The sequence below is a fragment of the Sesamum indicum genome, linkage group LG3 (assembly GCF_000512975.1).
Source record: "Sesamum indicum cultivar Zhongzhi No. 13 linkage group LG3, S_indicum_v1.0, whole genome shotgun sequence".
Classification (NCBI taxonomy): Eukaryota; Viridiplantae; Streptophyta; class Magnoliopsida; order Lamiales; family Pedaliaceae; genus Sesamum; species Sesamum indicum.
The window spans coordinates 12,014,239-12,027,450 of NC_026147.1; the positions used below are offsets into that span (position 1 = coordinate 12,014,239).

Below are 13,212 nucleotides of genomic sequence, written 5' to 3' on the forward strand. Positions count from 1 at the left end.
TGGCGATATCAAATCTCATTAGAAATGGTTAATTGCTGAGGAGGACTTATTCTCCAAGCTAAGTATTAAAGGGAATTTTAAGGAGGAAACTTACTTAGCGGCATATTTAACTTGTTGACTCTGTGTGTTTGTTTTTCCCGATAAGGATGTCAACTCCATTCGTCCAAGTACCTTCAAGATGGCATCTATAATAGCAAGCGGTCGACGAAGTGAGCCTAGTTATTCCCATCTTGGAGAGTATTTATTGCAAGTTCTCTAAGACTTGCTCGTAATGCGTGGCTAGTGTATTACTTCAAGACTCGTTATTCAATTTAGCAAGTATTGCGTGGCCCAAAAATGATGAGATTTTTTGGTGAAGGGGGTGCAAAGTATTATGACCTCCCAGAAGCAACTTGCAACTTGATTGTAAAGAATGAGTCCTTAAAATTCGTTGACAATGGTCATGCCAAAGGGTTCGAGTATGATTACTTTATTTTAACTTGTTCGAGTTTCTTACTCTTCCTCAAGACAATAAATTCATTATTGAGTTGTACAGTCACCATAGATTTAGATACCAATTTGGGTATTATCAAGATTTATTGAGGACTCTTAAATATGACATACGTGCTGCCGCTTTAGAAAAAGGACTTCATTATTGGAGCGTCTGTGTATCCAAGTCTTTGTCAAAAGCTTGCTCTCTTGTCTGCCTACTAATGCTAAGAAAGTCTATTCAGAAGCTTACATAGCATGGTGGTCCAAAATTCATGAGACTTTTCTTGATGACAATATTGAATGCTTGATTAACCGAAAATCGATTAAGATCACACTCAAACATAACAAGCAGAAGAACAAGCAGGTTGATGATGAGAAGAGCGATCCTCCACACATGCGCATTCCTTCTATTGTGGTCAAGTATAACCCTCAAATTGTAGTTACAACGACAATTAAAAGCAAAGGTTCTTTATAGGATTTGGAGGATAGCGACAATAGCAACAAGGAAAGCAACTAGAAAAGCCAAAAGAAGGATGCCAATCTTCCGAGGGATATTTCGTTGCACAGGTCATATCTTCTCAATCAAATAAGTTCAAACTTCCCTTTTTTTCTAATATCTTACTAAATTTATCTCCTTATTCTCTTTTTAGTTAGAAGATGAAGTTTTAGATGTTAAAAACGATCAAATTGCTAAAAATAGCCAATTATCGATTTGGGGTCTAATTCATAGGATTTTCGAAAAGATCCTTCTATCTTGTAGTGTTGCTAGACTCTGATATGTATCACCGATAAATACTATTAAAAAGAATGGTATAACAATCATATAATTAAAAATATCTCCAAAATTCAAATGTTGTTATTTCAATTTATAAATTTTTATTATAAGGCTGGCTCCATACCCATGATTTAAGGCGGGCCGGACCGGCTACAGAAGAAAGGAATGCAGATAAGTGCTTCCCACAGGAATCGCTGTAATGTTCATAGCGTAGAATGGCTAGCTTTCATATCCAGCTATCAATAGATGAGAATACGGTTTCCATACAATGTGAGATGTCACTCTATAGAATGCACTTAGAGAATCATGAGAGCGCCCAGAGAGGACGAAGGGGAGAGCCCGGCAATGACTGGCTGCCTAGTTGGCAGGCAGGAATGAGTGGGAGGGTGCAGTTCGGCAGCGAGTGATTTCTTAGTGGGAAAGAACGAGAGAGAAGGGGGAAGCTAAACGACCCTTACTCCATTCCCTCCTACAACCCGCTCCTGCTTTCCAACTAGGAAATCAGTCGCTGCCCGAGAGAGCTGCCCAATTCTATCGTTCGTGCCTTCGGCAGCTCACTCCATTTTAGCTCAAGTCAAGCCAGATTTTACGAAGAAAAATCCCATCCCAGAGGTGAATCAAAGCAGATTCTAACCCTCGTTCAAGCGCTATTGTGTTTGTGGTCCACCGGGGATAGGCAGCTAATCGAGTCCTTGTACTATCTTCTAGTCTTTCCCCTACTCTCTAAAACAACTCAAAGACCAATAAGAGAATCCAAAAGGCTCTTCAAGAAGCTCCTAAACCAATAGATCAACTCAGAAGTTATAGCTCAGTTAACTCATAGCTCAAAGAAGGAACTCAGAGCAGCTAAACATCTAACTCATAGTCCAAGAGGGATAGAGCAGTAGACCAACTTACTCTATTCTTCCTTGCAGTCAGAATAGCGCAGGTCGGACTTGACTCCTCAAGATGTTAGCTTCGAGCTAATTCTTCGAATAAGGTCTCGCCGCCTCTTTCGAAGGCTGCTTTAATTTCCCTCGGGTGTAATAAAGCTTAATTCAAGATAAAGACCTAAGGACATTATTTTGAAGGAACTCCTTACTAGATTTTCTCACTGTCAACGGTCATTCAAAACCCTCTGAAGCATAACTATCAAGGGGGCATCAAAGACAGGTCTTAAAAGACACTTTTTTGACTACATCATTTTACATATATGATCATAGAAACTAGTCGCAGCTAAGAAGGGATATGCTAAAGGTTCTCGGGCCGCCTTGCCTGCCAACAACATTTGAATTTATAAATTTTTATTATAAATTTAAGATATTACATTAAATTTTTTATTTCATGACATTCCATACAAAATTATCATTTTCCGGAGAAATTAAGACTAAGTTGCAAAAGGCGAGAATTTTCCCAGTACTACTAAAATTAATCAAGTAATACACATTATATCCTCACTTTTATACGGTGAATTAAAATTATAGGAATATCAAAATTTTCAAAAAGAAATCCACTTATATAATAGAATAAAAATAAATCTCAACAAAATGAAGAATCACAAGTATATGCACGGAACAGGATTTTTCATTATTTGTTAGCAACAATAGGAATGAAGAATAGCAACAAAATATACGCACAGGATGAACTAATTCCTCTAAGGGGTAGCGATGGGGGTAACTTAGCCTGAATCCTGTCATTTCTAATCGACAGCACAGCCATGGGGAGACAAAACAAAGGCAAGAGAAGAGAGCCTTTAAGTCGACTTGGGGTTGGGGAGGCTATTCTATTCTAACCTCCACCATTTCAAAAGAAAAAAAACCTACGGATACAAACCAATACTCTATTGTACAATGCTGTAGTTGCCCAGCATACCCAATAGTGCAGGTGGAGAACACAGAGTTCAGAAGAACGAAAAGAACACCTTGTACAAACATCTTCACATGAAGTAGCTAAGTGACTTTTTCCGTCTGGAGCCCCCTTCACCATAAAGCTCATTCCACTGTAGTAGCTCTGTCATGTTTATCGACTCCGATGAAACACTTGCACATACCTTAAACAAAATAAGGATGGAAAAGTTTAGCACAGAGGCAAACTAGATGAATAGGAGGTAATGATTCTTGTTGAGTTCGCCTCACCCTCTCATGAGCAAATTTGAAGTCCTCCATTTGTAATGGGCGGATATCAGCACTCCCGCTCAAAGCTGGTGGTGGTCTACCTTCGGCAAGTGCAGCAGCTCGTTCCTGTCAGTAATTCCAATCATGCATGTTGTCGATACTAAAAACTAAACATGGCTAGCATAGGCATCCAGCATTAACAAGACTATATAACTACAGAAAAAGGTGGAATAACTCTTGGGGGGAAAGCGAGAATAGTAACTTGATACGCCTGGCAAGACATGATTCACGTTCCTCATTGACACCATTCCAAAATCAAAACATGAAATAGATGCCATCTAGTTTAGTTTCCACATCTCTGATGCAATCGACAATAAATGTCAGATTCCCTCGAGATTATCAGGTGTAACTGCTCATATCAGACCCAGAAAAATACCTTTTTCTCTTTTTCCAAAATCTCTCTAATTGGGCGATGTGCGGCTGTCACACACAAATTCTGAAATAGAAAAAATAGGTTATATTACGGAGCAAATCCTGCCTCTACACACAATTCACAACTTAAGCCAGTTTGTCAAACCTTTAGATCACTTCCAGAATAACCATCAGTCATAGTTGCAACCGAATCCAGGTCTATATCAGGAGACAAATCCTCTTTCGCTAATATCACTTTTAGGATCTTCGCTCTATTAGTGGCATCTGGTAAGTTGACCATCAATCTACCAATAATACAATACAAGCACCAGATTAAGTCATGAACAGCATTTAATATTTGACATCAAACTCTCAGAAGATACTCCGTCTTGTTTTACCTGCGTGGAAGCCGCCGTATCACAGCCTCATCAAGGTCAAAAGGCCTATTTGTGGCAGCTAGTACCAGAACGCGTTCTGTGTCTTTTGTTCGCAGCCCATCCCAGTTCACCATGAATTCATTTTTCATTTTACGCATGGCTTCATGTTCTCCAGGGTTTTCTCTTCGCCCCAGCATGCTATCAACCTTGAAATGAACAGATGGCAATTACACAAATCGTCCAGAAGACATGAATCTGAAAAGGGGGAAAGCTAGATTCATAGTAAATGCTAATATGGCATACTTCATCAACAAATATAACACTAGGAGCAATTTTGCTAGCCAGTGAGAAAACAGCCTTGACAAATTTCTCACCCTCACCAAACCACTGCAAGTACAGAGAAAAAACAAGTGGGGTTACTCAAGCAATCAAGCTATTTTGTAAACGTAAAGGCATTAGCAATAATATAATAGGCAACAAGCTCCAGACAAATTACCTTTGAAGTTATGCTGGACATTGAAATGTTAATGAAGTTTGCACCAGCTTCTGTGGCAACAGCCTTTGCAAGCATAGTCTTTCCTGTTCCAGGGGGCCCAAACAAAAGGATACCCTTGCAGGGCTGCAAGATAAACATTAAATTCAGATTTCTTCCAATAGGCAAATAAAAGCTTATAGGAACATGACTGGGTTACTGCCGCTGCCTGACAGTGGCAGAAAAGACTAGGATCTCAAGAGGAGTTAAACACCAGCATCCAAAAGCACATGCAGGATTCAAATGTAGCAAACATAACAAATTGTTGTATGACACTCAAGGTTATGAGCACATATGCTGTAGTAGTGATCTTTTACACATTGCATTTTAATGTAATTTAGATAGAGCCAGGAAAAGTACCTACACCCTTCATTACATACGCCATGGAAATATCATAAAAAGGCAAGAACTAAAAAATTACTACTCCAATTCAGCACTGATATCCAGCTACTCCCCAGCTATTATTCTCTAATTTAAAGAACTAGAAAGAGCAACCCACCCTCAAACAACATATATGGCAAAGACTGACATCTTTTGTGTGCAGCAGAGGAAGAAACAGGAATGCTACAACAGCTTGGACAGAACAAGGTCTAGGGGTTTCCCCCCATTTTCATGTGAGTCATAAAATATGCACAAGAACCAAAAGCTGGCAAAAGAGCAATATTAAGAGAGCACACACGTAGTGTCCAATGGAGATGCAAAAGAAGATATATTGCCACAAAATAATAAATAAAACAGAAGAACTAAAAGCACAATCTAGACAAACGTCAAATAGAGAATCAACACTTTGTAGTCAAACTCTGTTCTTAAAACGACTGCACAAATCATAACCAAAGGGAATGAAAGCATGACCTTGGTCAGTTGACCCTTGCAAAAAAGTTCTGGTCTCTGTAAAGGAAGCATCACCAACTCCTTCAATGTATCTTTGACATTTTCCAGAGCTCCTATATCATCAAATGTGAGGCCAATGTCACTTGGAGGGATTACATCCGCAAGAAGCCTCTTCTCAAATTCATTCTCGGTCACAACATCCTGAACAAGCCGCAAAAGTAACTTTTGAAACCCGCTAAAGTGTAATTACGCATTAACAAATATACCATAAATGACGATTTTGGGTTTATCTGAGGGTCAAGCTTGAAGTGTAACCTTTAGGGACTTCTTTAAATTCTTGGATTCATTCTGGATGGCATGTAGAATTCCAATTCCATACTGAATGCTGCTACAAGGGTGGCAATACTAGTTTAGTTTATTGATAACTAATATTTATCCACTACAATCACAATCAAGTGGCTAGTTATTGGTACCTCTCTATAGTCAAAACAAGCCTAGCATCTGCTGCAGCTTCAGGGTTTGTCATCAAGTGATGGCTCAAAGCCCATCCAACCACCTTTTCCGCACCTTCAAAGCAATTTAAGAAAAACGATATGTTCAGTTTTAATCTTTTCCCACAAGTTTTGCTCATCCAAAGGGCTTAGGGGGGCTGCAATTTGATCATTGGTTGAGGAATATAACAAATTTGACATCTGCCAAAGAGCAGCCAAAAACAATGCTTACTGTCATTTGTAAGTGTTTGGTCTGTGATACTCAACATTTCAAGTCCATCACAATCCAATCCATTACGACTCAGGACCTGCAGGTAAGAATATGACAAACTTTTTCAACTAAAGTACTAAGCTCCACTATTAAAATCAAGTTACTGGCAGTAAAGCAGAAGTATTAGAAAGTTATAAAGGAAATACAGATAGATGGACTGATTAAACACAAAAAATGGAACGAGGGTTTTGGCAAGATCGGTAACTGCCAGTGTTTGCAAGAAAAATTATCTATATAATTGCAAGAAGGTGTTGAATGCCTCGCATGGATAACAATGAGGTTGACTCAGTTCAATGACAACCATACAGTGTCACACACTTGAACATACAATAACAAAGAATGAGCGTTCGACTTAAGGAAATTTGGTTATGCAAACACGGTTCATGTTAAGTATAATCTGCGTGCTCACTGAAGTCTTCCGGAGCATGTCGTATAAAAAAAATAAGATTGGGTGACTTTTATGGTTAAAAGAATCCCTCACAGTTCGTAAATTATACAGATTAGCTTTCAGTTTTAGGGTCTCAGCATCTCGTTCCAATTGCCGCTTCCAACTGACCAGCAGTGCTTCATCCTGAATTATTTGTAAAACATCATTACATAGTTTCAGCAACAAAATATAAATATACAGGGATTACAGAAACAGACCTGAGGCATGTGAATCGTCACTTTATTTGGAAAGAGTTTTGATAGAAGCTTAGTTGCTTTAGTGATATCCTTACTTCTATCATGCAACCTTCCAAAACTATCCTGTGGGTAATCAATGCTAAATTGTATTATGCCAGTAAAATAAATGATCAACGGAGATTTATCAGCCAAGTATTCTATGAAAATTGAATCCCCATAGCACATGGGATTTCTCATGAACAACATTAACCATCTAATCCACAAGCAACAAGGCAAATAACAGCTATATTACAGGAAGGAACACGGAAGGAAAAGGACATCAACTGAGTACTCCATGCATCATTTTAAAAGGCACATCAGCCAAGGAGAAAGATTACTTGATACAACGTAGTCCTTCCTATAAGCGAACATGGTTTGTTTCTACATGAAAGGCCTGAAAACACTAAAAAGTTAACATCCTATGGGTTGCATATTTTATGAAACTGACTCAAGTAAATTGTAAGAATACTCTAAATAAAAACTGATGCATCAAGTTGTTGGGATAGGAGTCCCATTAAAGCAACACAACCCAAGCCAAAAGCCAGGCAACATGAGGATATTCTAGTCCCGAGTAGGACAAGAAAGGGTAATGCTCTTGACACACAAATGCATATTTCATGATGTAACAAAGGTGATTATCTTCCTCAAGGAATAAACCAAACAAGACAATTATAAGACCAACAGAAATGTGGCAACAGATTCTTACAGGGAAAGCCAGGTCAAGCAGAGCCGTCTGGTTGCTGCCAAATTTTGTGAAAAGCAAGCCTCCAGGATGAGACTGCATGAGAGAAAGCTCAAAAACTGAGGAATTTCGGAATAGTGTCGCAATGATTTTAAGTTGGACTTCAAACGCAAATGCAAAAACATGATGCTTTAATTAGCACAGGCAAAGATATTCTCCAATTGCGAATGCATCAAATGTTTGAGTATCATCATCATCTACCTTTTCCTTGCGGCTGTCAGTCTGAGTGTGCGAACCAATAATAACCACATTATCAGGAAGCTTCTCCAGCTTGTTCTTAAATATAGCATATGATTCTGAATTTCCCGCCATGAACTTCTCAGCATCTTTTATAAACAAAATGAAAGGGGAATCTCGGCTCTCATCAAAAACAGTCTAATAAAGAATGAAACTAAGTATTACTGCCTGAAAATGGGATACAAAGAATAACCATAGTAAACAGAGATTTCCACAGATTCGAAACCCCACCTCAAACATTGTGTTGATAAGTAACTTATCGAGATCCTCCACACCTGAGGTATCCAACCGAAGTTCACTGGCTAAAGAAAGAAATAAGAGACACAGAAAATGTGAGGAGAAGCAATCTTGAATTCCATACAACATGAAAAAGTATGGAACAGTAGAATCTTAGTAAGCTGGACATCACCATTACAGAAGAATCCATGACCATTATCACATAGACCTCCAAAATCAACACCATCAGGCATGGGTTTGTCAAATCTTACACCAATTTTTGATAGAGGATTATCTTCGAATGCCAAAATAACCTTCCCTCGCAGTCCAATAGTTGGGCCCCTATTAAAGATCCAGCTAAAGGGTATTACATTGTAAAATACTAAAAGAGCATGGAAAATCAGAGTGCACTATAACTTTTCCCAATAAGAAAGATGTAAAACTCCCAACTAGAAATTCCAAATTAAAACGACAGCTGTTACATACAAAGGCCCTTTTCCATAAAGCAATGCATATTATACCTAGATTTATATCATACAATTCATTCTTTTTCACAGAACTAAAATATTATTATTTGCAAAATAGATTTTACTCAAACATATATGCTCTAGTGCTGCTGTCGGTATGATAAAGATCTCTTCGACATTTATTATCAAGTATTCACTGTTAAGAAAGGAACCTTCATACTATCATCTGAAAAATGGGTCTTATGCAGTAAGCTTTAATGTTATGATACACACGCTAAAAGGATAGTCACAGGCCACACAAGCACAAAAGAGTTATGCTAGAAGCACAACTAGGTCCATATTAAACATATGATATAGAAAGCCACTAGGGAACTTAAACCAAAGAGTACCAAGTGAAAGAATCCAATATAAGCTCACATCACAAAAATCCGTGCCTGACCCTGAGAAAAGGGCCATCAGCAAAAGAAATCACTCATTTAGGACAGAACCATGACAGGCACCAAAAAGTTTCTATCTGTAAATATGTAAGGTGTATAAAATTAGTTTTACCTGGCAGAACTTGAACAGAAACCACCAGAAGCTGGACCAACAAATCTAACTCTGTCACCTAAAAGTTTCCAACAATCGACCATAGAGGGTCAAACTAAAAGAAACTGTAACAAGAATTGCTTTAGAATGTGAGCAGACTAAGTACATATCTAATGCGGAACACAATGACAGTTACCAAATTTGATTGAAGGGTTCTTAGCTGCATTCACTGGAGAGGGCACATTGTCTGTTTCCATTTTCGTCTGCCAGTCTGAGCCAATGGGAGTCGATGAATTAGGTGTATCTGCTTCACCAGATGAAAGTCCCATGTCCTTGGGGATATCTGTGGATCCAGGAACTTGTTTGCTGATGTTACTCACTTTTTCAGCATTTTGTCCCTCCCTCAGAAGTTCAGCATCCTTAGAAGAACCCTAAAACATGAGATGGAATAGAATGATAATGCATCCATTATATAAACAAAGATGGTTAGATTACAGAATGAAATGACCAAGAAACAATCTAATAACAAACGATGCGCTCAATCTGTTTTCCATCACATATTTTTTGCACACATACTTTTTGGTAGATGTTCACTACTAATCATCTCTTTTTACTCTACTCATGATACACACAATACTGTCACAATGATAAGGTGGATATATGAGTTTTCATCAATTCTTAACCAAGCAAAACTGACATATGTGAGCACCCAAAAGACCCAGTCAAGTAAAAATGGCTATTTTACAGCTTCTAGTTTTATGCACGTATGTTGCCACATACTGATACACATTAACAAGCTCCACAAGCCAGTCTTTGCTAAAAGTAGTAATGCAAAATGAAAGCTGAGAGAAATATTAATATAGCCATTGCAAATCATCATATGAAATCTTACCCCAAGAAATGAATGGCTGTCAAATATAAGCAATTTAGCCCCAAAATAATGAGCAAGAGCCTTGGCCAACATCTCCTGATAAATATCAGAACCTAAAAGTACAAATATATATACATAATGTGGTCGACACAAGGCCAAGCAGTTAAGAAGATGAGTCCTTTGAGAAAACAAATATTTAAATGTATACCTGCAGGACCTGAAAGCAGGATTCTTGGATTTAGAGTAGGAAGCTCGGATGTAAATTTCACTTGGTCCTTGTGTTTCAATTGTATATAAGAAGCCGCAACTAGCATACTTTTTGTGCTCTCACTGCAAGTACAGAAAAATTACAACCTTAAATCCTTAATAAGTGCATACATGTGTTTCTGCTAATTGAAAATCAAAACAGGCAAACCAGAAAATCAATGGAGGATGGCATGCTTAATGACCTCATGCCTAAATCGTTCTTACTGAAATTCTGAAATAAAAAGTCTGTTTAAGTTGTGTCCTATGCAACAATGGTGTGGGACCTACCTCAAATAATATGGGAAATTGTCAAATGAAACTTCCAGGAGTTGCCCATCTATAATAGCCGCAACTATGTCTTCTCTAAATGCTGAAGTTCTAGCGCACATCCCTGATAGGGATGGTGGAATTTGCTCCCTGACCCAGTCTCTTTCTACCTGTTTACAACAAAGCTCCATTTACTCTCAACTCAAGTTATAATAAGTCCTAAATCATGACATGACAGGTCAGATAAATATTCCAGCAATCCAGCTACAGCTTGTGCTACTTTCCTGTAAGCCAGATTCCACACTTCCGTCAAGAGGAAGGATCTTGCTTGCAGCCCCAACATCTGCAACTGCATCACTCTCCTGATTTGTAGCTGAATTAACTTCTTGGCCATCTAGCTCATCTTCATTAACTATGGGGGAGGAAGGCAGATCACTCCCTCTGTAATTTTTACCACTGGTCGGAGATGTAGGCTTAAGATGCGACAAATCCACCCGCGGACTAGAAAGCGATGCCAAAATTGAAGCACCAGTTACAGCTGATGCATCTCCTTTTCGTCTTTCTGCATTTATCAACTTTCCTATATTTGTTTGAACATCTGTTGCAGAGGTGCTGATTATACGTTCATAAGGTAGCTGCTGGAAAATCTACATGGATAGGTGTTAAGGAAATTCCCGAAAAGGACATAGGGGAGAAAATCAAGCTAAACAATACAGAGATCACAAGGATACATATGCGTGACTTCCAAGGAAGCCAAAAACCACTTCATCCCCTGAATTGAGATCATAACTAGTATTTTTCTTAATTGTTTTCCCATTTACTTGCACACATCCTTTGCTCCCCCGACTTTCAAGCACCGCAACAGATTTGCCATCACGCTGATCATTTACCAAAAAAAGAAATTAACATAACGAAATAGCGGATGCAAAATCTGAAATTAATATTCGGAAACATAATCAGATCTGTATAGCAAGTGATAAAACCAGAAGCTGCCTGTCATTTTACAATTCATTTATGTTCTTCATTGGTCAAAGGCTACACAAACGACAATCATCAAAAGAAACTAATCAAGACATGCAGAAATTACCACAATAATGTCATTTATTCCGCTTGATATGTGACTTTTAAATGGGTCCCACAACTATGGAGCAATCAAGACACAAAATGTTATAGCCTCCGCGCAGCCTTTTATCCTATCCTACAACTGAGGTTGAACCTGCTGGAGCTTTCATATTGCGCACCAAACCAAGTGTGCATTGCATGCAAACTGAATACAATAGTTAACGTGAGTGAGTTCAGATACAAGAAATACCTGGGTGAGCCTTATTGAACACAAGATAGCACTAATGGAATGATCGCGGATCAACAGATTAGCGTGTTTGCTTGAGCCCACTAAAAAATTGGTCGTGTGCACCGAAATGGTGGGATTCTGCAAATATACAGATTACATTCACTCAATCACTCCAACAAAACCCCCTAACCACATTCAAATAACAAGAACTGAATGTACAGCTCCTTCCAACATACCAAATCCACCTAATCTCCACCAAAACTCAAGTTTCACACCGAAAAACAGTGGAATCAACAAACTAAAAGCAAAACAAAAGAATTCACCTGCGGAGATTCAGTCAGAAGCCTACACCAAGGTGCGTTTGTTTCGAAACCTTGGTGCTGCTTCCACGAAGTGAATGAGCTTCTCGGCTTGTCCGCTGCAGCTGGTGCGGTCCCTGAATTTTCAAGAATTCGCAAATTTACCCAACACTTCAGCATTTTTAAACATGCAGCACCAGAAAAATCCGTAGTAATTCGACAAATAGCAATATATCGTATAGTCTACCTTCGGCAACAGCCGGAGTGGCAATAGATATAGAGGCGGCGGCAGCGGAGCCGGTGGTGGCAGGGAGTTCCGGCGGATCATTAGAACTTATTTCCTTTGGATTTTCCGCCGGCGAAGGCTCTGATGCCTTCGAATTACTATTATTTGTATTATTAGTATTACTGCTCTCACCCTAAGCAAAAACAACAAAAAAACAATAAAGTAGCATTCAAAATCGACAGCCCAGATTGAGTAATCGAGAAAATGAAGAACGAAACAGCTCCGTATCCATGTCTATCCTAGAGAGAGAAAGTGAGAGTGCCTTTTGACGCTTGGGAGAAGAAGGTTTATTATTGTTATCATCAGACGGTGAAGATGATCTCTTGTTATTATTCGACGGGAGAGATCCACTTCGCCTCGTCGAAACCATTTCTGCTTCCTCCTCTTCCTCTTCCGCTTCCTCTTCTTCTTCTTCGCGATATACTTCTAGAGAGAGAATATTGTATATAAATATACACACACACACACACTGTGTGTGTATATATGACGAAATGGTTAAAGAAACGGGGAGAAAAAGCAGATATGTAGAACGAGAAAAAACTTTCGTGGACTAAACTGAGAATACGGATTTTTCCTGGGGTGAAAACATAAATATGTAGAAGATCTGGTGCAGGTGAGATATGGGGTTGGGGTGGGCGGGGTTTTATAGAGGGATAAATGGAGCGCTTATGTTAGCTGCTTTGCTGTTACACCACTATATTACGCCGCTGTGGAAGTCCTCTTAGCCAATGAGAATAAAGGTCAGTAACCTAAGAAATGGTTTTTTGTTTTCTTATTCTTCTTTACAAAAAATGGTATGAAAAATGTAATATGCAATGGGACTATTATTTTCTTTTATTCATCTTTT

At 38.7% G+C, this 13,212-nt stretch overlaps 1 protein-coding gene across 1 annotated transcript; it reads right to left on the reverse strand.

Moving 5' to 3' along the window:
• Positions 2,774–12,916, reverse strand: LOC105158089. The gene is made up of 28 exons (XM_020692557.1): positions 12,628–12,916; positions 12,327–12,498; positions 12,104–12,216; positions 11,802–11,918; positions 11,221–11,367; positions 10,774–11,136; positions 10,511–10,659; positions 10,185–10,306; positions 9,998–10,089; positions 9,302–9,536; positions 9,127–9,184; positions 8,304–8,452; positions 8,126–8,196; positions 7,859–8,032; positions 7,622–7,693; positions 6,898–6,999; positions 6,734–6,823; positions 6,214–6,289; positions 5,964–6,057; positions 5,806–5,878; positions 5,512–5,691; positions 4,624–4,746; positions 4,431–4,514; positions 4,149–4,333; positions 3,917–4,055; positions 3,776–3,835; positions 3,361–3,465; positions 2,774–3,275 (listed from the first exon to the last, which is right to left on the reverse strand). Exons 1-28 carry the CDS (start codon positions 12,733–12,735, stop codon positions 3,162–3,164), a joined length of 3,567 nt encoding a protein of 1,188 aa, XP_020548216.1. The 5' UTR covers positions 12,736–12,916; the 3' UTR covers positions 2,774–3,161.